This window comes from Pleurodeles waltl, chromosome 6 (genome assembly GCF_031143425.1).
Source record: "Pleurodeles waltl isolate 20211129_DDA chromosome 6, aPleWal1.hap1.20221129, whole genome shotgun sequence".
Classification (NCBI taxonomy): Eukaryota; Metazoa; Chordata; class Amphibia; order Caudata; family Salamandridae; genus Pleurodeles; species Pleurodeles waltl.
The window spans coordinates 8860939-8888740 of NC_090445.1; the positions used below are offsets into that span (position 1 = coordinate 8860939).

The 27802-nt window shown below is 46.0% G+C and overlaps 1 protein-coding gene across 3 annotated transcripts in view; it reads left to right on the top strand.

Annotated features, from left to right (window-relative positions):
* The window catches only part of CIZ1 (CDKN1A interacting zinc finger protein 1), a 579230-nt gene that overhangs the window by 51035 nt on the left and 500393 nt on the right, over positions 1–27802 (top strand). For all 3 annotated transcript variants that reach the window (XM_069236987.1, XM_069236989.1, XM_069236988.1), the window contains exon 4: positions 23249–23415. In XM_069236987.1, coding sequence (XP_069093088.1) covers positions 23249–23415 — 167 coding nt within the window. The remainder of the gene's footprint in view (positions 1–23248; positions 23416–27802) is intronic.

Consider the following 27802-nt stretch of genomic DNA (forward strand, 5'->3'; position numbering starts at 1 on the left):
CAGGCAGGAAAAGTTCAAAATGCTGACCCTTTCACAGGTTCTTTTGGCGTTGAATGAAGGAGATTGGATGGTGTCTGTCGATTTACAGGACGCATATTTCCATATTCCGATCCTCAAATCGTACAGGAAGTAACTCCGGTTTGTGGTGGGATCGCAGCATTATCAGTTTGCGGTCCTCCCGTTTGGTCTTACTTCAGCACCTCAAGTCTTCACAAAGGTGATGGCGGTGGTAGCGGCAGAGCTCAGAAGAAGGGGGATAGCGGTGTTTCCCTATCTGGACGATTGGTTGATCAAAGCCAAGACTCTGGAGCTCGTGCGGCGTCATCTCCAGTCGTCAACTCAATTGTTGTATGACCTGGGTTTTTGAGTCAATGGTCCCAAATCTCACCTGGAGCCCTCTCAACGCCTCCTGTTCATAGGGGCAGTATTGGACACAACATTGAATCGGGCCTTTCCTCCGCCCCAGCGGGTTCAGGACATCCAGGCATTGATTACAATGTTTCGAAATGGAGCGGTAGTTCCAGTCCTCAAGGTCCTAATTCTGCTCGGTCTGTTTGCTTCTTGCATACTGCTGCTCACTCATGCATGCTGGCACATGAGGGCTCTTCAGTGGTGCGTCCGCAGGCAGTGGTTTCAGCACAAAGGAGATCTTGAGGAATCGATAAAGATCTCCAGAGACACTGCAGTGGATCTTCAGTGGTGGGCAGCGGTCGACAACCTGTCACAAGGAAGGCCGTTCTCGCTACCGCCACCAGTGGCCACAGTGGTAACGGATGCTTCCACTCTAGGGTGGGGAGCTCATCTGGGGGACCTGGAGGTCAAAGGCCTTTGGTCTCCAGTGGAACAGAGATTTCACATCAATCTGTTGGAATTGCGGGCAGTACGTCTGGCTCTCAAGGCCTTCCTCCCTTCCATTTGCGGTCAGTCAGTCCAGATCCTAACGGACAATACTACCGCGATGTGGTATATAAACAAGCAGGGAGGAGTGGGATCGTATCTTCTCTGCAGAGAAGCTCTTAGACTCTGGTCCTGGCTTCAGGATCACAAGATCTGCTTGGTAGCACATCATTTGGCCAGGGCTCTGAACGTGCGTGCGGACGTTCTCAGTCGACGCAACTCGGTCGACCACGAGTGGCGTCTTCATCCAGATCTGGTTCTGTACATCTTCCAGATGTGGGGATATCCACAGATAGATCTGTTTGCAACTCAGGAGAATGCGCAGTGCCCGCTATTTTTCAGCCTCCAGTATCCGGTGCAAGGAGCTTTGGGGGGCACGTTTCATATGTCCTGGAAGGGTCAGTTGCTTTACGCGTTTCCTCCCATACCCTTGATTCCTCGAGTTCTGAGGAAGATCCGCCAAGACCGAGCCCAGGTCATCTAATAGCTCCGGATTGGCCAAGAAGGGTGTGGTACTCAGACCTTCTCCAACTCTCACTGTGCCCTCTGCTCCGTCTCCCTTACAGGGTGGACCTCCTCTCGCAGTCTCAGGGGCAGATTCTACACCCCCACCTCCAGAGCCTGCACCTTCATGCCTGGAGATTGAACGGGGCAATCTGAGTGCTTTTTCTCTCCCACCAGAAGTGGTGGATGTTATTTTATCGGCCAGGCGACACTCCACCAAATCGATCTATGCAAGTCGTTGGGCTAAATTTGTATGCTGGTGTGGAGACAACAGAATTGATACCTTAAAGGCTCGTTTGTCTGACATATTGTCATTTGCTCTTTTCCTGGCGCAGAAAGGTTGTGCGGTTGCCACAGTCAAGGGTTATTTATCTGCACTGTCGGCTTTTCTGTGCCTTCCTGATCAGCCTTCCTTATTTAAGTCTCCAATTGTTTTAAGGTTTGTTAAGGGGCTTACTAACAAATTTCCACCATCACCATTTGTTATGCCTCAGTGGGACCTTAATTTGGTGTTAACATTCTTAATGGGGTCCCTACTTGAGCCGAGCATTCTTGCTCTTTGCTGTTGCTAGTTCTCAAGACTGTGTTCCTGGTGGCCATAACATTGTCCAGAAGGGTCAGTGAGCTTCAGGCTCCTAGTGTAGAGCCCCCATTCCTTTCTTTCTATAGAGACAAAGTGGTGTTAAGGACCAAGGCGGCTTTCCTCCCGAAGGTTGTTACACCCTTTCACCTGGGGCAGTCTATTACTCTCTCTTCCTTTTACCCTCCACCTCATCCATCCAAGGAGGAAGAGAGGCTCCACCGGCTGGATCCACGAAGAGCGCTGAGCTTCTATGTCGACAGGACGGAGGAGTTCAGGCAAGACGATCAGCTCTTCGTTGGATACGTGGGGAAGAGGAAAAGTAGAGCTGTCCGCAAGAGAACGCTATCCAGGTGGGTCATTCTATGTATTAAAATTTGTTATTCTTTGGGGAAGAAAGAACCACCTGTGGGGCTTCGTGCCCATTCCACCAGAGCTAAGGCTGCTTCTTCGGCTTTGGGTCGGGGTGTTCCTGTGGCTGACATCTGCAGGGCGGCGACTTGGGTGTCCCTCCATACTTTTGTCAAACATTACTGTTTGGATTCTGAGGTTAGGAGGGATGGCCATTTTGCTTGCTCGGTGCTGCAGGATTTCTTGGTTTGACCATTCGGCACCCACCTCCGGAGGTAGTACTGCTTTGGGACTCTATTCTTTAGGTGAGGAATCCACAGGTAGGTGTATCCATCAGAAGAATAAGTTCCTTACCTTTGGTAACGCTTTTTCTGGTGGATACAGTAACTACCTGTGGATTCCTCACGGTCCCACCCGCCTCCCCGTTGCCTGACTGGTCATACCATGAAATCCATGGGTGACCATCCTTTGTCTTGTGTATATATGTATATACCTGGCTTATGTATATAGTTAGGGCATGTATATATGTATTTCTTTCACTAATTTAGATGGTTCAAGGAACACATGTTTGGACTTGTTTGACATATTTTAATTTCATATAGAGCGATTATTGCTGTTACCTGACTTTATCTTTATTATATTAAATGCTGTGATTTCATTCCATTTGTTGTGACTATGTTCCCTTTAAGGTCACTTCACCTGTTCGCCTCTTAGGCACATAAAAAATGGTGATAACTGACGTCTGCACGTCGACGAGGGCTTCTTATTGCCTAGATGAAGTCATACGGCATCGCGTGGATTTGGGCGATTGTGACGTAATCGTCGACGTGCAGAGCTAGAAGAAATTTCCGTCGAGGCTGGCGCGAGGGGAGAATTCTTTAGGTGAGGAATTCACAGGTAGTTACTGTATCCACCAGAAAAAGCGTTACCGAAGGCAAGTAACTTAATCATTAGATCTCAGTGCTGCGTTTGATGCTGTAGATTACAGTATACTACTACAAAAACTTCTGGCAGTAGGAACTGAAGGCACCACAGAGGTTTTCATCCTTCCTGAAAGATAAAACTTTTCAAGTCCTTGATCGCTCCTTCTCTAACACTTTCTCCCTCACATGCGGACTCCTCGCTGAGCCCCACTCTTTTTAATATCTACATGTCCCCCTTAGCCAAAATTGCTGAACCTCACAGGCTCTCCTTGGTATCATATGCCAACGATACCCAGTTGGTAGTTTCTCTTTCCAGTACCAGCAATATTGTTCAAACCATTTTATCCCCTTGTATCACGGATGTAGCTAGATTGATGGCTCATTCTAAACTTAAACTTAATGATGAAAAATCAGAAGTAATGAAAGTTGGAAATCATGCTCTTCTTAAGTCTCCAGCCATGGTATTGGAAGTTCATAAAGATCTCCCTTCGCCCAAAGAAAACATAAAAAACTTAGGTTTCTGGTTAGATTCCCATCTTACGATGGACTGCCAATCTGAAAAGTTGGCCTCCACCTGTTTCGGCTCTTGAAGAAACATTAGGAAAATTCTTAACGTCCTCCCTTCTTTGGCCAGAAGCCTCATCATTCAGGCCCTGATACTGTCTTGCTTAGACTATGGTAACACTCTTTTCCTCAGCTCTCCTGGCTACGTACGAAAGAGATTGCAGGTTGTGCAAAACGCCGCTGCACGTCTGCTTATGAACACACCCAGACATATATATATTTTTTTAATCTGTTTATTAAACAGGATATAAAAACAGCAGTTCATTCCACTTATTTAAGGAAGAGAATAGACATCTTCTCTTCTCATGTACATTTACACGTATTTGTAGATTTTGTACAATAAGGTTTCAATTTAGCGTACTGGCATACAACTTAAAATTGTGCAACTTGTAACAATAGACATATCAATTATTATGTTTGAGTATATATAGTGGCGTCATAAATAATAGAGGTAACATTAGAATGTAGTGGCCAGAGAGGTACCTTTACTTTATGTGTGTATAATATAATCAGTAGAAGGGTCAGGTCGAACACACCCAGACATTTGTCTGCCGAACCCTCTCTGGCTTCACTTCATTGGCTTCCCATAGAACAACGTATCAATTTTAAGGCCATCTGCATGACACATAAAGCCCTTCATAATAAGGGTCCGCTGTTTCTCAGGCAATGTATAACACCCTGTACCCCTCAGAGGGCACTTAGATCCTCTACCGCCTCGTTGGTCAACACGCCCCTTTCAGGAAAGCAGCATGGGTAGGTAGTTCTTTTTCAGTTAAAGCCGCATATCTTTGGAACTCACTCCCTTTGGAACTCCAACAAGATCAGTCCGAATCTTCCTTTCGTAAAAGACATTTCTGTTCACAGCATAGGCATCTCTGAGTTTAGTGGTCTACCTTCAGCGCTGGGAAGCCTCTGGGTAGCCATGCGCTCTAAAAATTTGTTAAACTAAACTAAACTTATGACTTCTCATGGAAATTCCCTCATGAGAGAACAGGATTAACAGGTAAGAAACATTTCCTTTGTTTGCAGTCTGTTGCCTGTGGGGGCTGCGACTGCTTCTGCTGAGGGTCAGCCTGAACTCCCCTACAAGGGTCGAGTCCCCTGGACCTTGCTATTCCTCTTCTTTGCTGCAAATCCTCTTCCTAACAGATTAGCATTTGGCAAGGCTTGTTGGAGGTCCTCCTTACCACTAACCATCTGCGAAGGGAGGGGGTCACCTCAGCTCTAGACACCTTGGGGGTGGTCCCAGCTGAAGTGGTCACTCCTCCTTATTTTCCCTAATTTTCTCGCCGGACTTGCCGCTAAAAGTTGGGTTTCGTCCCGGGGGTGGCCTCTCCTCCAGCTGGAGTGCGTTGGGGCACTGTAACAAGAGGCCTGAGCCTTTGAGGCTCACCACCAGGTGTTACAGTTCCAGGAGGGGGAGGTGCAAAGCACCTCCACCCAGTGCAGGCTTTGTTTCTGGCCACAGAGTGCACAAAGGCTCTCACCCCATGTGGTCAGAAACTCGTCTGGAAGTGACATGCTGGCACGGACTGGTCAGTCCTGCACTAGACATTTGACTAAAATACCGGGGGCATCTCTAAAATGCCCTCTGTGTGCATGTCTCAATAAATCCAACACTGGCATTAGTGTGGGTTTATTGTGCTGGGAAGTTTGATACCAAACTTCCCAGTGAAGCCAATATGGAGCTTTGGAGTTTGTAATGACAAACTCCCTGCCCATATACTTTATATGGCCACACTGTACTTACAATGTCTAAGAATGGACTTAGACACTGTAGGGGCATATTGCTCATGCAGCTATGCCCTCGCCTGTGGTATAGTGCACCCTGCCTTAGGGCTGGAAGGCCTGCTAGAGGGGTGACTTACTTATGCCACAGGCAGTGGTTTGTAGGCATGGCACCCTGAGAGGGGTGCCATGTCGACTTTGTCTTTTTCTCCCCCCAGCACACACAAGGTGCAAGGGCAGTGTGCATGTGCTTGGTGAGGAGTTCCCCAGGGAGGCATAATACATGATACAGCCCTTGGGGACCTTCCCTGGCAACAGGGCCCTTGGTACCATGGGTACCTTTTACAAGGGACATAACTGTGTGCCAGGGGTGTGCCAATTGTGGAAACAATGGTACATTTTAAGTGAAAGAACACTGATGCTGGGGCCTGGTTAGCAGGGTCCCAGCACACTCTGTCAAGTCGGCATCAATATCAGACAAAAGGTGTCGGAGGGAATAACCATGCCAAAAGGGTCACTTTTCTACATCACGTGTATGTATAGTTGACTGCTCAAGTCGACTGACTCTTGGCCTGACTAAGATAAGAAGCGGCCTGAAGCTAGGAGTTGTTCTCTGTGACTGGAGGATGAAGAACCCTGTCTGTATCCAAGGAGATTCTGAATAGAGCAGCAGTTGCCTTTCCCCCTGACCACAGGGACTGGACTTAGCTGATTGGCTCCCTGAGTCTCTGCTGCACCTGAGACCCCCCCCCCCCCCCCACCTGCTCTGGCCCCTTAAAGTTTGTGGAGGGAAGGCCAAGACAGCCACCTCCATTTTGTGAGCCTCTGTGCATCTCCCCTATGTCCTGATACAGCCCAGTGTTCAAGGATTGCAAAAAGACCTAGGTAAGGAGCCTAGAGATTTTCTGGGTAAATAGTATTATTTGTTCAAAAGTGTTTGTTTCAGCTACCCGTGTCTGTTTTACTGTGGACTCTCTGTGTTTCAGGCAGCCTGGCCTCTTTTAAAGTGGTGTTTTTTTATTTTTTTTTATTCGTTTTTGCCGTGACTGTGTGAATTGCCTTGCTAGTTTGTGGCACCTCCCCCCCCCCCCCCCCCCTTTTTTTCTCTTCTAAGTAAAAAGGCTACATACATCTTGCTGAGTGTGTTTTTAGGAGACTTTAATCTGTTTCTGTGATTTAAATTGTGCTTAAAAACTGTCTGCCCCCCTGTATTTTTGCCTTTAAAAAAGCCCGATTTTAGAGTACGCACCCAGCACTATTGCAGTGTTTGTTTCTTAAACAATCTCTCCCTCACCTGGAAAGTAGACTCTGCTAGCTTGATAGTGTGGATTCAGCATGTCTGTATCCAAGAAGATTCTGAACAGAGCAGCAGTTGCCTTTCCCCCTGACAACTGGGACTGGACTTCAGTGAACTTGCTCCTTATATAAGTTCTTATTGGTTGTTGCATATGTTGTTGTGATAGGTTGTTGGGAGATGGTCTTTCATTGGTTGCTGGCTCCAGGGCTGCAGTTTTGATTGGTGGATAGGGCTGGGAATCTGATTGGCTGTTGGTTCTAGGGCTGAAATTCTGATTGGCTGTTGGTTCTAGGGCTGTGATTGGTGGATAGGGCTGAGAATTTTGATTGGCTGTTGGTTCTAGGGCTGTGATTGGTGGATAGGGATGAGATTCTGATTGGCTGTTGGTTCTAGGGCTGTGATTGGTGGATAGGGCTGAGATTCTGATTGGCTGTTGGTTCTAGGGCTGTGATTAGTGGATAGGGCTGAGAATTCTGATTGGCTGTTGGTTCTAGGGCTGCGATTGGTGGATAGGGCTGGGAATCTGATTGGCTGTTGGTTCTAGGGCTGAGATTCTGATTGGCTGTTGGTTCTAGGGCTGTGATTGGTGGATAGGGATGAGATTCTGATTGGCTGTTGGTTCTAGGGCTGTGATTGGTGGATAGGGCTGATAATTTTGATTGGCTGTTGGTTCTAGGGCTGTGATTGGTGGATAGGGCTGAGAATTCTGATTGGCTGTTGGTTCTAGGGCTGTGATTGGTGGTTAGGGCTGGGATTCTGATTGGCTGTTGGTTCTAGGGCTGTGATTGGTGGATAGGGCTGAGATTCTGATTGGCTGTTGGTTCTAGGGCTATGATTGGTGATTAGGGCTGGGTCTCCCATTAGTTGGTTGAATCAGGGCTTGAAATTGGATTGGCTAGGGTTAGGACCAGCTTCTTATTGGCCAGTAGGGCTATAAAAGGCTAGGACTCGGGGCGTCTCAGCCCGGGCGTCGAGGCGAAGGGTGGAGAGGACAAGGGCAGTTGCCTGTTTGGGCCTGTTCTGGACAGGTAGGGACTAGGGCCAGAAATGCTGCCCAACTCACAATTGACCAGGAATGGTTCTAGCCTCTACACATACCTCAACATGCAAACACATATCCTACAAAGGCATCCAACTCATGCATCACAAACTGACCACAGACAGATTGGATTGCCCCTTCACCCAACACAATACCCTATATACAACACATATCCCCCACAACTACTGCAGTCAAACACCTGCATTCTCACAGCCAACACTACTCTGTCCACTCCCGCTAACACAACCTGCCATCACCCACACAATACAAAACTACAGCATACATTTCTCTCAGTCTCAGCCTTCCAGATACACACACTCTGCTCATACTAACCAACAACACTATCCGCTGTTTGCTCCACACAGGCCACCTGTCATCATAACAATGCCCAAACCCTGCCTTCAAACACACTATCTACAAACACTCTTCCTCTCTCTTCACCAATTACACACAACCATACAATCCCCACATTTCACTCCACCACACATATTACCTCTTCCAGTCATCGCACCTAACACTAACTCCCCTGGCACACACCCATCACCTCTTACACACCTCGTACATTCATCTCCAAAACACATCAACACCCCATCTAACACTCAAATTCCACTTACCATCACTAACTCACATACAAATCCCTCACAAAAAAACACTACACCAATATCCCCCCTCACTATTCCACAAAAACAATACCAACCACAAACATCAGCACATCAAAGCAACACAAACTTACATTACACCTATCATCATACCCACTCCCACCCTCAGGACTACACAAAGAATACAAATTCCATCCTATCTCCACCTCTACTTTCTCACTATTCACAACACCTACCACAAGCACCCCAACCCAGCAACTTTCATTCACTCGCCTCTCCTCCATTGCACAGTTTAGAGCCTTACATCATGATCCACATGCTCCTCCACCACCCCTAACCCATACTCCATCCACACTAAACAAACGCAAACAAAATAAAAAACATGCCACTCAAAGCAACCTTGCATCTCCTTGTCTGTTACATAATAAAACTACCCTACAAAAAACACTACACTCCTCATGGCTCTCTCAGCCACCAAGTCCACCACCCACACACACAGACCCAACAAAATGCCTCCTTAACCTGCTGGAAGAGGAACACTATATTGAAAAGCAAAACTATTGTGAGCCTCAAACAGTTATCACAACTAGCAACACTCCTGCTTCAAGCTCACATTATACTACTTATCCTTCTCCTAAACAAAACAACACTACCACTAACACACCTTTTCTAAACTGCCAGCTCATAAATGCTCGATCACTCTCAAAAAACAAGCACCACATGTACGACCTGCTCACAGACACACAACCTGACTTAATATTCATAACTGAATCCTGGTTGGGAGGTGACATGGCACCAGTGTTGCACGAAGCCGTTCCTCCGGGCTATCAAACCATCACTCAAAACCGTATAGGCAAGAGAGGAGGTGGACTAGCTATTATATTCAAACAGGCAACGAACCTCAGTAAAACAGACAACATCTCCATACAAGGTTGTGAAGCCCTCCTTACAAGATGCCACCCTACTCCAACTTTCTCCTGTAACTTTCTCCTCCTTTACAGACCTCCACCTAACAACTCCACATTCCCAAATGCTTTTCTAGACAGTCTCAAACCTTATTACACTATACTCCAATCTATGCATTCTTGGGGATCTAAACATTTGGTTTGACAAACCCAATATGCCCCATCCAAAAGCTATCACCACTGGCCTAGTCGCATTGAACCTACATCAGATTATACACAATCCCACACACATCACTGGTCACATCCTAGATGTCATTTTTGCTAAGCCTGAACTAGTTACTATTCATAGCATCACGCCAATCACTTGGTCGGACCACCATATGATAACTTTCCAACATACAACTCCACAAATCAACACACCCCACAACTACTTACATTCGTACACCTATCGACCATGGAGCAAACTCCATTTGGATCACTTAGAAACACAACTAACAGAAAACACAGATCTAGATACAATTAATTCTGTGCCAAAACTTTGAGTGGCTACAGGAAGCTTTTGATATCCTAATACCACTCAGAAAAACTAAACACAAAAAAAGAAAACCAACACCTTGGAGAAACACAGAACTTAAAAAGATAAAGCAACAAATCAGAAAGTTGCAGCGGACATGGCTCAAAACAAACAACATTCAAGACAAACTGCAGCTACACAAACTTAACAGGATATACAAATCATCAATCAAATAAGCTAAAAAAAGATACTACTCAGACAGAATTCAAAATGCTCAATCTACAACCAAGGAATTTTATAAAATTCTCAATGAATTTCGAAAACCTACATGCATGGAAGGAAGTCATCCCACTACTCAAGATTTCACAAACAAATTGGCAACTCACTACACAACCAAGGCAGACACATTGGACTCTTATTTAAAACAGAAGAAAACCATCAGCACCAACTCCTTTCCTAAAATACCCTTTAAGAATAAACCAACCCAACCTCTACAGTCCTTCAAACAAATATCCCAGGATGAATTTACGGATTTGGTCAAAGCAAGCAGACCTTCTGGTTGCCCTTCTGACCCTTGCCCACCACAAATCTTCAAGAACATTCTTCTATCTACTTCTGCTGCCACACCTGTAAGAAGAATCATCAACAACTCTTTAACTTCAGGAACTTTTCCTGCAGACCTGAAAAATACGCATACATACGACCTTTATTAAAGAAAACAAACCTAGACTCGCAAGACCCCAACAACTACAGACCAATCACAAATGGACCTTTCCTGGGCAAATTGATAGAAAGAGCAGCATTCACCCAGATGTCACAATTCATTGAAGACAATTCTATACTTTCAGACTTCCAAACTGGATTCCGCCCAGGAAGAAGCACTGAATCAGCACTCATAGCAATCTGGGATGATCTTAAAAACACAGTCGACCGCAATGGAGTTCCTGCACTACTTCTCTTGGACCTCTCAGCTGCCTTTGATACGGTTGACCATGGCACCTTAACTCAAAGACTCCACGAAGCCGGCATACAAGGGATTGCTCTCGACTGGATTACTTCCTATCTTCAATAAAGATTGAATATCATCCACTCGCCCCCCTTCTCGTCTGAACTCTACCTCACAAAAGCAAGGGTCAATCATCTCACCTTTGCTTTTCAACATCTACATGAGATCTTTACCAGAACTGATCAGTGATTTCCATCTCACATGCTACAACTATGCAGATGACACACAAATACTACTTAAATTAGAATGCCCCAAAAACATTGAAAACTCACAAATCTTCAGTTGCCTCAGAGCCGTTGATCAGTGGATGACCTGGAGCCATCTCAAACTAAATACCTCCAAAACAGAAATACTCATGTGGTGACTGGAAAAATGATGACCCTCTGTGCGTCTGGCCTGACGATCTCGACCACCTCCTCAATTATCCAAGGAAGTTAAAAACCTAGGAATCACCATGGATTCCAAGTTAACTATGAATGCCCAAGTGGACAAATTAGCTCGAACAAGCTTCATCACCTTGAAGACTTTACGACGCATCTTCCCCCACCTCGGATTTCCACACAAGGTGCAAGCTACTATCTCACTTGTACTATCCAAACTGGATTATGCCAATGGCCTCTACCATGGATCATCTCTATCTGTTATGAAAAAACTACAACGTATCCAGAATTCCGCAGCCAGGCTACTATTACATGTAAAGCCGCAAGCCCACATCTCCCCTGCCTTGAGAGCACTACACTGGTTACCCGTTGCCAGAAAATGCACTTTGAAGCTGCTTTGTATCACCCACAAAGCTATACATGGAACAGGACCGGTTTTTATCAGAAAGAAAATTACCAAATACATCCAACAAAGAAACCACCGCTCAAGATTGGCACCCCGCCTTAGAACACCACCATACAAGAAAAATACTATAGGTGGTACATCCTTCTCCGTCCAAGCAGCCACACTATGGCATTTATTACCCCCAACTATAAGAGCCACAGATAACTTTCTTGTCTTCAGAAAACTACTCAAGAGTTGGCTCTTTCCTTCATAACCACCATATTCAAACAACTATGAACTGTATATGCCTATGTTGATAAATATTTTTTCAGATTATGTGTATATTTCTATTTATTTATAGTTTCTTTAGAAAATATGTATTGCTACTATGTCATAACAATAAAATACACACACACTCTTTAAACCTGTTTGACTAAGTATTTTTTACCCATGGTTCTAATTATGTATTGTATGTGCATATGTGTGTGTATTCGTGTGTGTGTGTGTGTGTGTGTGTGTGTGTATATATATATATTATGTATGTGTATATGTTGTTTCTGTGCTTGGCATGTTCGTGGATCATTGTATGGCTCCTGGGTGGGTTGTTATACTAGATATCTATGATTCTCTTCCAGGGGATCCTCATCAATAGTCATAAACATTGAATATTCCCGCCCTTGTGCGGGGACCCCGGATCATATATAAAACACACACATATTAACATGTGTAAAAAACAGCAATGCAGGCTATAATGTTAAAAACAGGCTAAAATGCTTTATTTCTATGAAGGTTTTTTTTTTTTTTTTTTTTTTTTTTTTTATATTCTAAATCTACAATAGAGAATAAATATCTACCCAAGCCCCTCAAACTAGGCTTAGGGAAGTAAGCAGCAGCAAACTCTAGAGAAAAAGAGAAAAAACTGCATTGAAAAACAATGAAGCATTCTTAGCCAATAGGCTGCATGCAGGTTAACACAGGAGAACCATAAAAACTTTGGCACCGTGCCTTTAAGACCCTGAGCACCTCCAGTATCCCACCATGCCTCAGGGGTGAAGGAAAGGTGACAGTTGGTTCACAGTTAGGTCAGTTCTTTTTTCCGGTTTCTTCTGAGAGGATCCTAGAGCATTGAGCTCTCGGTTTTTCTGAGTTTTTCTCAGAAAAATTCTTTAAAAAAGCGTTTTTTCATTTTTCACTCGACAAATAATATCTTTGTCTGAGCTAGGAAGGTTTTTTCTGACAGAAAAATGCCTTCTCTTTTTGTCAAATGCCCTGCTTGTGGGAAGAAGGCCCTGTCAGATCCCCACTCTCTGTGCATAGTGTGCCTGCCTCAGAGTTACTGCCCTGACACTTGTAAGTACTGCAAGAACATGTCTAGGAGGACTCTGAAAGACAGAGAGAAGATCCGACTTCATGGGCTTCAGGAGAGGAAAAGAACATCGTCTTCCTCACTTCCCAGACAGCCAGAAGGCCATTCTCAGGAGAGAATGGCCCGGTCGACGTCGACAGGTAGGAAAGTGCTTGTTTGTTCACCGTCGTCGTCGTCGCTACCACCGCCTCACCGGCATAGATCGCCGTCGACGGCGACACACCCGACGTCGAAGGGAACGGTGTCGAGGGAACATCAGAGCAGGGGCAGGTCTCCGTCGACGGCAACCCGCCGATCGACGTCGAGCCATCGGCGGCGTGCCCGGTCGCCGCCAAAGGCTGTGCGCCCCCCGACGTCAGGACACACGACGTCGAGATCACCACGACGGCACGAGAAACATCCGCCGTCGACCTCCCATCGCTCCACGTCGAGGCACACGACGGCGAGCAGGTCGAGGTCCAAGGAGCGTCGTTCGACGTCAAGACACTCAACGTCGAGGCAGGACCAACCGGCTGGGCGCCCTTCGACGTCGAAACAGCCATCGACGTCGACGCAGGTTTTACCTGTCCCACAGGGAGCAGAACATCGCCCCACGCCAGACAAGGCGCCATCTCCAGTGGTCTCCATACCGAGCGACTCTTCTCGGTCAAGAGCGGCATCATCTGGGCATGTCTCGCCCATCAATCTATCTCCGAGATGGCTGGAGAGCCTCAACAGACCAGCGGCCTCCCCAGATTCGCAGTATTCGCGAATGTATTCACCTACTGCCTCCCTGCCAAGAACGCCATCACCGACAGCCAGGGCAGAACGGGCTCGTTCAGCTCCTCGCCAACCGACCGCGAGGCCTAGACGCTCCGCTACAGCGTCTCGCAGCAGATCTCGCTCTCAACGGAGATCCAGGTCGCGGTCAAGGAGAAGATCACCCTCTTGGTCTTCATCAGGTTCTTCTGTCGGGCGTTACTCACCAACCCTTACAGAATCACCACCTGCTAGAGTCTCACCGGTGGATGATATTACCACATTCAACGAGGTGTTGCTAAGAGGGGCGCAGAAACTCAACATAGAGGTTCCAGAACCATCTACCTCCTCATCGATCATCTTTGAGACTCTACAACAGAGATCAGCGTCGAAAAAGTTGCTGCCTCTAGTGCCTGGCTTGCTGCAGCCAACCATGGACACTTTTCTGGCCCCAGCATCGCTTAAGTCTGCCCCGGCTAGGATTCTTAAGAAATACAAGGCTCCAGAACAAGACCCTTTATTCCTTAGAAAGGATCCGCCACCGGACTCGGTGATCATAGCTGCCGCCCGTAAGACCCACTCGGTGGCATCTTCATCCACGGTACCCCCGGATAAAGAGAGCAGGCATCTAGACTCTCTAGGGAGGAAGATATGCGGGACGGCGGCTTCAGCAATGAAGGTCTCCAGTGCGTCTGCGCTCCTGGGCAGGTACGATCGTTCTCTGTGGGATTCCCTCGGTAGATTTACAGAAAAATTGCCCAGAGAAGACAGACAAGATTTCCAGGAGATACTACAAGAAGGATGCCTGGTATCCAACCAGGTTATCAGCGCGGCAGCGGATGGAGCGGATTTGGCTGCTCATGGGTACGCACATGGTATCTGTGCGAGGAGATCTTCCTGGCTGAGGCTCACTGGCTTGAAACAGGAAGCACAACAACGCATCCTGAATCTCCCATTTGCCGGGAACTCTCTATTCGGTGCCCATGCAGACGAAGAGATGGCCCGCATGAAGACAGAGGTGGATACCTTGAAGGCGGTGGGCCTCGAAAGAAAGAAAGATTTCAGGAGGAGGTACAGGCCGTATGATAGGCGCCCTTTCCAGCAGAGGGTTCAAACCCCTCATTGGGCGCAAAGGTCACAGCAGCGACAGGGACAACCTCTTTTTCAGCGAAGAAACACAAGGGAGCGAGGGTCAAGCAGACCTCAACAATCCACTCCGAAAGCACCCACCAAGCAATGAAATCTCGCTTCCCTCGACACTGTACACCACTCCGGTGGGGGGAAGTATTACGGCTTATCTTCACGAGTGGCACTCTATCACAAGAGACAAATGGGTGCTCAATATTGTCGAACATGGCTATTCTCTTCTTTTCAAACAGCCTCCACCACACTTGCCACCAACCAAAGACAATCCATCTCATCTCAGCTTGCTACGCAAGGAGGCTCTCGCCCTCCTAAGAAAGAATGCCATAGAAAAGGTTCCACCTGCACGAAGAGGACAGGGGGTCTACTCCCGTTACTTTCTAGTGGCAAAGAAGGGTCGAGAGGGCGTTTTCAGGCCAATCCTGGATCTACGGCTGCTGAACAAATACATAAGGAAGCAGAAGTTCAGAATGCTAGCGCTTCACCAGATTTTCCCTCAACTGCATCAGGGAGACTGGATGTGCTCCCATCGACCTGCAGGATGCGTATTTTCACATCCCAATAGCTCCAAAACATTGAAAATTCCTGCGCTTCCGAGTAGCGTTACAGCATTACCAGTTCAGGGTTCTACCCTTTGGCCTGAAATCTGCCCCAAGAGTTTTCTCGTAATGTATGGCAGTGGTGGCGGCACATCTCCGAAGACAAAGGATATACATATATCCATACCTAGACGACTGGCTACTAAAGGCTTCTTCTCCGGAGCAGGCGAGAAGCCATCGGGACATTGTACTAGGAGTTTGCGAAGCTCTAGGTCTTCAGGTCAATTACCAGAAGTCAACCTTGACTCCAACGCAGAATCTTCACTACCTAGGAGCTATCATAAACACAGAACTACAAAAAGTGTATCCTTCGGAGGAACGACTATCCTCAATAAACAAGAAGTGCCAGGACCTGTTGAGAGCCAGCGCACCTATGGCACGTCAGGTGACATCACTACTGGGCTCTATGGCATCGTGCATTTTTATTGTCCCAAATGCCAGACTCCACATGAGACCCCTCCAAGAGGCATTGGAGACCAACTGGAGCCAGAGAACAGGTCGCTGGGAGGACACGGTGCGGCTACCGGAGGTAGCACTTCAGTCATTGAGATGGTGGATGCACAGACCTCACCTGTCAGTGGGTGCTCCGTTTCACCAGGTGCTTCCATCCGACACCCTAGTAACGGATGCATCTCTTCAGGGATGGGGGGCTCATCTGGGTCCTTTTCAAGCACAGGGTCTGTGGTCAGACAAGGAAAAGCAGTACCACATCAATCTGCTAGAACTCAGAGCGGTCCATCTCGCTCTCAAGTCCTTCATACCGCTAATTCAGGGGAAAACTCTCTTGATACAGACGGACAATACAACCACGATGTATTACTTGAACAAACAGGGGGGAACGAGGTCCCTACCCCTATCGCGAGAGTCCCAAGCGATATGGCATTGGCTCCTGGCCAGGGGAATGTCAATTACAGCAGTTCACCTGCCAGGTCAGCAGAACGTGGAAGCAGATTTTCTAAGCAGACACCTGGAGGACGTTCACGATTGGGTCCTGCACGGCGAAGTCGCAGAATACATCTTCGCGCAATGGGGTCGGCCTCAACTGGACCTCTTCGCAGATGAAGTAAACAAGAAATGCCCAGACTTCGCATCCAGGTTCTACCGTCCGGGATCTCGAGGGAATGCCCTGTTGATCGACTGGTCAGGGACATTTCTTTACGCTTTTCCGCCGATTCCCCTCATTCCGGCAGTGATCAGCAAACTTTACAGATCCAGGACCAGAATGATTCTTATAGCGCCGCAATGGCCCCGACAGTTCTGGTACACGGATCTCCTCAACCTGTCGGAAGAACCTCACAGGAGGCTGCCGTGCAGACCGGATCTTCTGAGCAGAATGGAGGGCAGGATTCTACATCCCAACCTACCCTCTCTGAGCTTAACAGCATGGCTCCTGAATTCCTGCAGTATGGGCACCTAGGACTCTCGCAGGAGTGCATGAGCATCTTGAAAGAGTCCAAACGACCTTCCACGTGGCGTTCCTACGCTTTTAAGTGGAAGAGATTCTACATATGGTGCTGTCAGAAAGGTCATAATCCCATACGGGCGCAGGAGGATGTCATACTGTCCTATTTGCTTCATCTAGCGAAGTCCGGTCTGCAGGTATCATCTATTAAGGTACATTTGTCTGCTATTACTGCCTATCGCAAATCGCCTTCTCAGGAATCCTTCTTTACAAAACCTGTAGTCAAGGATTTCTTAGAAGGTTTGAAGAAAGTTTTTCCGCCAATTCGGAGGCCTTCTCCTCCATGGGAACTGAACATAGTCCTGGCAAAACTTATGGGCCCTCCTTTCGAGCCTATCCATAAGGCCTCTTTACAACACCTTACGTGGAAGACGGCTTTTCTAGTGGACATTACTTCAGCGAGGAGGGTCAGTGAAATCCAGGCCTTGTCTGCAAAAGAACCGTACACGGTTTTTCATGACAATAGAGTGGTTCTGCGAACTCACACATCTTTCCTTCCGAAGGTGGTGTCAGAATTCCATATTAATCAGACCATAACTTTACCGACGTTCTTTCCCAATCCGGAGACTCCGGCAGAGAAAGCATTGCACTCATTAGACTTGAAAAGAGTGCTGAAATTTTATCTGGACAAGACAAAATCGATTAGACACTCTAACCGCTTGTTTGTAAACTATGGTCATTTAAGGACAGGAGAGGCAGCTTCTAAGCGAACAATATCAAGATGGATAGTTTCTTGCATTGTTAATACTTACCAGCTAGCTAATAGACAATTGCTAGCGCGGCCTAGAGCGCATTCCACAAGGGGTAAAGCGGCTACTGCTGCTCTCCTTAACAATGTTCCGATATCTGAGATTTGTAAAGCTGCTACATGGAAGTCTGTCCATACTTTTACAAGACATTATTGTTTAGACTCAGATGCAAGAGCGGATGCCCAAGTGGGGCAGGCCTCTCTAAGAAATCTATTTGCGTAAGACATATCTATTCCTGCACTTCTATCGGACAGTCCGCTGGGTTTAGGGATGGGCTTGCTAATCTATTCAATGTTTATGACTATTGATGAGGATCCCCTGGAAGAGAAGGATAAGTTACTTACCTGTAAATCCTAGTTCTCTTCCAGGGGTATCCTCATCAAAGTCATAAACAACCCACCCTCCTCCCCGGACGCACGTCTCCTAGAAGTGCAGGACAGACTGTGTTTTGAATCAGTTATACAAATTGTCACCGTAAAAAGAACTGACCTAACTGTGAACCAACTGTCACCTTTCCTTCACCCCTGAGGCATGGTGGGATACTGGAGGTGCTCAGGGTCTTAAAGGCACGGTGCCAAAGTTTTTATGGTTCTCCTGTGTTAACCTGCATGCAGCCTATTGGCTAAGAATGCTTCATTGTTTTTCAATGCAGTTTTTTCTCTTTTTCTCTAGAGTTTGCTGCTGCTTACTTCCCTAAGCCTAGTTTGAGGGGCTTGGGTAGATATTTATTCTCTATTGTAGCTTTATAATGTAAAAAAAAAAAAAAAAAAAAAAAACTTCATAGAAATAAAGCATTTTAGCCTGTTTTTAACATTATAGCCTGCATTGCTGTTTTTTACACATGTTAATATGTGTGTGTTTTATATATGCTCCGGGGTCCCCGCACAAGGGCGGGAATATTCAATGTTTATGACTTTGATGAGGATACCCCTGGAAGAGAACTAGGATTTACAGGTAAGTAACTTATCCATTCCTGCTCTCATCTTATCACACTTATCTACTCATCATCATATGTAATGTCTCTATCAAACTATCCTCCATTCTCACTCTGACTCATCCCAAATCCCTTCTACTAATTTAATCTCCTAAATAACTCTGCCTAAGCTCTTCCCTCCCCTTCCACATCTAATTCACCGAACCTCACTCTACTACTGTGACCTCCCACACAACCCTACTAAATTCTCCCACATTTATCTTGCCCTGCTACTATGCTCTCCCTAACCCTTCCACATACTCTTCCCTCCTCCACCCCCCTTTACTCATCCCAAGCCTTTGGGTTGAGTAAATGAAGAATATACTCCCAATTAACACTTCTGGATTTCTTTCCTCCTCCACCCCTCCATTACTCCAGTCAATCTAACTAACAAACTCTCATATCCGCGGCTCAAATCAACTCATAATAATACTAAAACTGTACTCCTTATTTACCGATACTAATCCATCACTAATTCTTGTTGGGTTCCATAGTAGCGTGCTACTCATCGAAAAGCGCTTTGACGCCTCGTCAGGGGTAGTAAGCTCTATATAAATACGATTACAATACAATACAGTACTTGCAAATATTGTGCAGAAAGTTTCATTGACTCTCCTTGCTGATCTTGGAAGAGTCGTATTTTCTGTATGGTTTTAAAGAGAAATTGAGTAATGTCTTAGATCACTGCCACTGATATTCTTGTCCATTTTTTAGATGAAGGTTTCACCAATATGAAAAGGAGCTGGGCCTTCTCCCTCCTATTATAATCACTTTTTTCTTTCAATTATATACACGAAGTATTGGACTCTCCACTTTGTGAAGAACAAATATTTGCTGTTAACATGCTGTGAAAACATCATGCTTAGTTGCAGAGGTATTCTTGGGGTCAGTGCGTGCATGCTTGTAATCTGCGCCCTCTGTCTAGCAGTTCACAAGGTCTTCCTGAAGATGTCAGTTGTAACGATCTGGTCCATAATACTCAAATGCAACTTTTTTTGTGTCCAGGTTACAACTATTACTCAAGAAAGTCTTTAGTTAATATGTAATCGGCAAAGTATCGTCGGTGCTTTACAGCCTCAGTCCAAGCATAAGGAGAAGTCAGTGAGGTCTTCATGAGGTCTTTACTTGTCCCCAGTCTTGTCTTGTTTTTGAGATGAACATATATTTTTGTGTTACTGACTACTGTTTTACTCTAGAATCAGTTAATTAATTGAGGGAATTAGCCTGTCTTTATTGCGAGAATTGCTCTGGCTGGGTGCCATTTAAGGAACAGCTTGAAAATCTTGATGAAATATGTGGATTAATCCTTGCATACGGTTTGCCAGAGACTCATGTCTTATAAGCAGGGTGACGGGGTGAACAAAAATGGCATTGTAGCATCGTTACCCAGAAGAAACTGCCACTTCAGAGCTGTGAGTCTTCACTGTCGTGGAAGAAGACTGATGACACCTTAGATCCTGATGGAGACCTTGTTCTCGTTGACTTATGCTTGGACTGAGGTCGAAATACATTGATGATACCTCGGAGATTACATAGCATATGAAAGACTTTGGGCCAAAGGCATCCACACAGTCAGTGAGTGATAGCAGAGGTAGCTGGATTCTGGCAGCAGAAGTTATTGTTACTACAGTATCATCTGTGGATTTGCTATACCTCTATGCGCTTCCGCTTTTGTACATGACAGCTGTTATCGACTTCTTTAGTTATTGTTATACTGTTCATATGTTAAAAAGAACCAATGACTCCTGCCTTTTACTGGTCATGCATGTATAAAGACAATCCTCTTGCCACGCTTTACTATATAAATGTCAATTGAACTCCGATTACGAGGTTGGTCACTGTACACCATTGCAGTATTTAATAAAGATCGGGGGAAAAAAGCATCATGTAGTGTTCTTTAAAAATGTACATCTCCAATTGTTTCCTAAATTAGAGCAGCATTGGGGTGTGGTGAATCCATTTTAGTTCTTATTGGGACTGAGGAGTTTAGCTTAGCCTCTGTCTTTCAGGTCTGTGCCCAGTCACCCAGTGACTTTTAACCTACTTAGCTCGCTCTGTTTTATTCCATTTATTTTATTATTTGTTCTAAGATAGCTGCCATTGTTTATATTTTATACAAATGCTTTGATTTGCATTATCAGTGCCACTCTGAGAAGGCGTCATTATCAGCGGCTTGATAAGTGATACACTTAGGTATTGTCATCCTGTCCCTTTCTCACTCACGTGTGATGGAACATAATGTGCACTTGTTGGGGGTTGTTTCTATAATTGCCGCTACAAGTCTGCCTCCTTATCAGTTGTTTAGGAACATACCTGCGTCAGGGATCCTACATGATCTGTATGAACACATCTCACACAGACAAGTCATTAGAGGGTTCCTTCCAGATCCCATCGACGCTGCACGTCACCTCGCTGCAGAACTTAGCCTTTGTGTCACCACAGATTCTGACCTAGACACCTCATTCCAAGGTAACGAAGGTTGGGGAGCACTTCTCATGGACATGGCACTGGCTGATTAGATTTATCACACCTAGTTCTCATTAAGTTAGAGATTAGGCTTCCTATGTTACGAATTTTATATCTCATGTTTACTGTAAGATGGTTGGGGGGGGGGGGTTTCATATTCACAACTCACAGCTTTTAATATGATTAATTATCCTAACCATTGCAGCATATGCATTTTATCGTAGATTGTAGTCTTTTCAATTAATATATTGAAAACTCTCCTGCATCTTCTTCACTACCTGTGTGTGACTGAAACGTATTGCCAACGAGAATAAAGGGTAACTTCTGTTCCACTATGACTCCCCTGAAAGGTCTTATCTAGAGTTCATGCGTAAGACTGCCAGAAATCACCTTTGCTTTCTGAGTTTTGGCGAGGTACTGCTTGTGAGCCGGGAGGGTTGGGCCAATAGCTGGGACTTGTTGTAGGAGTAAATCAGTCGCTTACAAACATAAGTGCTGTCATCCCTAAACCAGCAGTCTCACCTAGGGCAGCGGTAGTCCTGATTGATACTGGGATGTTGTTACACATCCTGTGTGCATAGATGGAAAAGGCCTGCTCTCTTGATTATTTTTTTATTGAAACTATTTTTTAGAGTTCTTAGTCTCCGACCTGATTGTGCCCTAGCTGTTTGTGTACCTAGAGTCACCAAAGATGGTGAGTGTGTATGCAAACGAAGCAGAGGTGCTGGTCTGATGGCTTTGTTAATGATGTAGCTGGTAGTGAAGATGGTGCACTCGCGTCTTTCATAAAGCAGACTAGTTGTTGATAACATTTGGAAACTCTTCAAAAAGGTGCCCCTTCTCAAAATAAGGTGTAGCCCTTTTGGTTGTAGCAGCAATATCTGTCATTCCAAGGCAGGCAGACTGATCCAGGACCATCACAGCACTCCCTAAATATCTCCACTTCCACAACTCAGGTTGTTGGAGTTCCATTGGCAGACATACGTAGGTCAGCGACCTGGAACACTCAGATCTTTACACAGTATTGCTGTCTAGAAGTGGCAGTGCAAAGAGACGCAGCAATGGACCAAGCCGTCCTTCGTCAGCTGTTTCAGCACGGTTAGTACAATCTTCCATTCCTGCACACCACTGTTACATTTGTATATTGCCTTATTGCACTGCTTGAATGTGGGAAGACCCAGTACTGTGGAAGGAAATAGTTACTTACCTGCAACAGCCGTTCTTTAGCTTTGGTATCTTCCATGGATTCACATGTGGCCCACAGTCCCCACAAAAAGCTTCCCTACCATTGGCAATCCTTCATACTAGTTATGAAGTCTGAGTGATGTTGGCCTCTGGAAGGTGTGATCTTTACTGTGCGCTCACCTCACTGTTTGAAGCTTGGTTGGTTTTCAGTTAGGTGAGTAGGATATGTAGGTGACGAGGTCTACAGCCGTTCTGGCTCTAACATTTTTCTGCTATTATAATGTTATTGGGGTATTCGCAGCTCGGCGAATGGGATGATTCATGCTTGCTACAGGTAAGTAACTTTTCTTTCTTTTCACCTTCCCTTTCTTTTTGTGAAAAAGCTGGTAAAGTACTAAATTGAATTCCTTCAAAGCCTGTTAGAACTAAATGATATCTGCTAAACAGTGTAATTTCTGCCTGTAGGTCTGGCCATACCCAACAGAACACCTTGAACAGAATACCTCCTATACATTTATCAAAGCCCTTGTGCTGTAGGTAACCCAGTTCCCCAAAAGCACCAGCCCACCACCAAGGTATGCCAGAGGCAAACATCCAGCAGAACACAGTAGCCCTTTACCTACATCTAACAGAGCACATATATACATCAATGATTTCTTTTTTAATCCACATCTAATTTTGACACGCAAAAAGTATACTCCATACAGTAAAATATACAAGTCAAGATGTGTTGCATTTGCAAATGCTTGCAAATTGTCCAGATGTCCATTTGATTTTATTACAAGATAAAAAAAAATAAGTTGGTGTCTTTAATTATGCTAAGAAAATGCTAGCAGAGACTGCCTCACAATTCTGTTTTTGTTCCTTAGTATTTAGTGATGCTTTTCTTCTGCAGGTAACATGCGTGGATTTGCACTAGGGCCAGCTCCTGCCATGCCGCAGTTCTTCACTCACCCAAGACATTCCATTATGAGAACCCCTCCCATTGGGATCTCAATGAAACCCCCACGATTGGGCTTTCCAGCCATGTCCTTTCAACCTCAAAATCGGATGTTTTACAAGGTAAGAAACACTTCATTCCCATGATGGCCATGAGATTGAATGGAACTGTGGGAGCAGGTGTGTAGGTCCTGGTTAATTGAAATCCTGGTCTTCCTTCTGGGTGACACATTTCTGGTCTCCGAACAGCTATGGAATTTGTTCACTAGATGGTAAAATAATGCACTCCATGTGAATCTAGAATGGTCTCAAGCTTCAAAACTAGTGTTAAAGGAAAGTAAATGCCTTTCTGTTGGTGAGAAACAGAATGAAGGACCAGTGGACTTTGGGAGATGACGAGGAAGACCATATCAAAGCAGTTAGTTCTCTTTCAGCGGATCACGTTTGATAAATTATGAACACTGAATAGTCTCACCCATGCCCACATCCGAAAGCACTTTTTATAAAATTGATTTTGAAACTTTTCTTTAAAAAAGCTAATTGTTAAAACAAAAATATAATGTTGGCAGCTTATTTGTAGGCTATTTTACATATATTTTGTTCCTTTTCTTTAAGGAAAGGTCAGTTGCAAATTATAGTTCTCACTAATTTAGCAAAAGAAGCAAGGCATATTAATAATCTTTTTGAAAGGAGATGTGGGAGAAAACAAGGGCAGTGTAACTTGATAGGATGTAGTCTGAGGAGGCTACTCCTTGAGGAAGCATGCTTCACCAGAATCCCATCCTGCCTGGTCAGTGGCAGTTTCTCCAGTCTGTTTTTTTTTCCAGCTCCTGTTAACCGGATCGTGCAGTACTGAACTTGGCCTTGCAAGCCTTTTTTAAGAAAGATATTCCCATATCTCGTGAATCTTCTTCCCCTCATAGTCTTTACAATGTATGTCTTTTTTCTGCAAAAAATATTTTTCTTTTTAATCAAAATGTTTTCACCTACTGTAAATTGTCCTGAGCGGGAAATTGCTAACAAAGATCTCTTTTACCTCTGTATTATGTTCCTGGCAGAATAATATAAGGAGGACAAGTGCCCCCACGGCCAGAGGTGTTTTATTGCAGGACCCAGAAAGATATGGAAAAGATTGCCTCCATGGTGAGCAGTTAGTAGGAGAAGTGTCCCCAGGGTCAGAGGTGTTTTTGAAGGACCCAGAAGAATATGGAGAAGATATGCCTCCATGGTGAGCAGTTAGAAGGAAGTGTCCCCAGGTTCAGAGGTGTTTTTGAATGGCCCAGAAGAATATGGAGAAGATACGCCTCCATGGTGAGCAGTTAGAAGGAAAAGTGTCACCAGGGTCAGAGGTGTTTTTGAAGGACCCAGAAGAATATGGAGAAGATACGCCTCCATGGTGTGCAGTTAGAAGAAGTGTCCCCACGGCCAGAGGTGTTTTTTTGCAGGACCCAGAATGATTTGGAGAAGATACGCCACAACGATGAGCAGTTAGAAGGAGAAGTATCTCTATGGTCAGAGACGTTTTTGGCAGGACCCAGAAAAATATGGAGAAGATACGCCTCCATGGTGAGCAGTTAGAAGGAGAAGTGTCCCCACGGTCAGAGGTGTTTTTTTCAGGACCCACAGGGATATGGATAAGATATGCCTCCATAGTGAGCTGTAAGAGAGACACTGCCTAGAATCTCCTTCTGAGGTCTCTGGCAGCAATTACTTGTGGGCTGACTCTACTTCTGCTATCACGGCTGACTCAGAGGACTCCACTAGGGGGAGCTGCAGAAAGAGCTCTTACTTGAGGAGATGGTTGAATAATATGGAATTCTGAAACCACCTTAGGCAGAAAACTGTGATGAGTTTTCATTACTCTATGATTGTGGAATACTGTTTCTTTTCCAGGGGATCCTCATCAAAGTCATAAACATTGAATATTCCCGCCCTTGTGCGGGGACCCCGGAGCATATATATATAAAATACATACATATTATCATGTGTAAAACAGCAATGCAGGCTATAATCATAAATAGGCTAAAATGCTTTATTTCTATGCAAGTTTTTTTTTTTTTTTTTTTTTATATTATAAAATCACAATAGATCATAAATATCTACCTAAGCCCCAAAAACTGGACTTAGGGAAGTAAACAGCAGTAAATATCAGAGAAAAATAGAAAAAAACACATTGAAAAACAATGAAGCATTCTTAGCCAATAGGCTGCATGCAGGTTAACACAGGAGAACCATAAAAACTTTGGCACCGTGCCTTTAAGACCCTGAGCACCTCCAGTATCCCACCATGCCTCAGGGGTGAAGGGAAGGTGACAGTTGGTTCACAGTTAGGTTAGTTCTTTTTTCCGGCTTCTTCTGAGAGGATCCTGGAGCATTGAGCTCTCAGTTTTTCTGAGTTTTCCTCAGAAAAATTCTTTAAAAAAGCGTTTTTTCACTTTTCACTCGACAAGTAACATCTTTGTCTGAGCTAGGAAGGTTTTTTCTGACAGAAAAATGCCATCTCTTTTTGTAAAATGTCCCTCTTGTGGGAAGAAGAAAGCCCAGTCAGACCCACACTCTCTGTGTATTGTCTGCCTGCCACAGAGTCACTGTCCTGACACCTGCAAGTATTGTAAGAACATGTCAAGGAGGACTCTCAAAGACAGAGAGAAGATCAGGCTACATGGGCTTCAGGAGAGGAAAAAGTCAACATCCTCTTCACTTCCCAGACCTACAGCAGAAGGAATGGCCCGATCGACGTCGACAGGTAGGATTGTACCTGTTTGTTCTCCATCGACGTCATCGGCACCACCGTCTCACCGGCATAGATCGCCGTCGACGGCGACCAGAGCGACGTCGAGGGACAAAACGTCGAAGCATGGACACAGGGGTACATCTCCGTCGACGGCAGGCCGCCGTTCGGCGTCGAGTCATCTCCGGCGCTCCCGTTCGCCGTTGAGAACGTCTCACCCCTTGGCGTCGAAGGACACGACACCAAAAACACCTCGACGGCATGAACATCCGCCGTCGACCACTCGCCACTCAACGTCGAGACACACGACGGCGAGTAGGTCCAGGTCCCGCGATAGGCGATCGGCGTCAAGACACTCGACGGCAAGACCTCCGACGTCAAGACCTTCGACGTCGAGAGCAGACCAGCCATCGCAACCTTCGACGTCGAGGATGCAATCGACGTCGACACAACCTTCAGCTGTGTCACAGGCAGTAGAGCCAGCGGACAAAGCTCCCTCACCGGTGGTCTCTATAAGGAGTGCATCATCCCATTCCAGAGCATCGGGGCATGTTTCTCCCATCACAGCATCCCCGGATTCACAATACTCGAGGATGTATTCTCCTACTGCCTCATTACCGAGAACGCCATCGCCTACAGCTAGAGCAGGACGGGCTCGTTCTGCTTCTCGTCAGCCGACCACAAGACCTGCACACTCTGCTACAGCCTCTCGGAGCAGGTCCCGTTCCCGAAGGAGAACCAGGTCACGAACACCACGCAGAAGATCACCTTCTTGGTCTTCTTCAGGATCGTCTGTGGGGCGCTACTCCCCCACACTCACAGATTCTCCACCTGCTAGAATTTCCCCGGTGGATGATATCACCACTTTTAATGAGGTTCTTCTAAGGGGAGCGCAGAAGCTAAATATTGAGGTACCGGAGCCGGCCACCTCATCCTCAGTTATCTTTGAGACCCTACAACACAGATCAGTCTCGAGAAAACTGCTGCCACTAGTACCGGGTTTGCTGCAACCGACTATGGACACTTTTCTGTCTCCAGCCACTCTCAAGTCTGCCCCGGCTAGGATTCAAAAGAAATACAAAGCTCCGGAACAAGATCCTTTATTCCTGCGGAAGGATCCGCCACCGGACTCTGTGATCTTAGCCGCAGCCAGAAAAACACACTCTGTGGCATCATCTTCCACAGTCCCCCCGGATAAGGAGAGCAGACACCTAGACTCTCTGGGGAGAAAGATGTGCGGTACGGCGGCATCTGCTATGAAGGTCTCCAGCGCCTCAGCACTTCTGGGCAGATATGACCGCTCTCTGTGGGACTCACTCCACAGATTTACAGAAAAGTTGCCCAGGGAAGATAGACAGGACTTCCAGGAAATCTTGCAGGAAGGGGGCCTAGTATCTAACCAGGTCATCAGCGCGGCGGCGGACGGGGCGGATTTGGCTGCGCATGGGTATGCGCACGGAATCTGCGCTAGGAGGTCTTCCTGGCTACGGCTCACGGGTCTGAAACAGGAAGCACAGCAGCGCATTTTGAACCTCCCATTCAGCGGGAGTTCGTTGTTCGGTACCCACGCGGATGAAGAGATGGCCCGAATGAAAACGGAAGTCGACACGATGAGGGCAGTGGGCCTGGAACGTAAAAAAGACTTCAGGCGGAGGTACAGGCCGTATGACAGACGACCATTCCAGCAGAGGGTTCAAACCCCTCACTGGTCTCAAAGGCCACAACAACGACAGGGACGTCCCCTGTTTCAGGCACGTAGACCCACAAGAGACAGAGGGT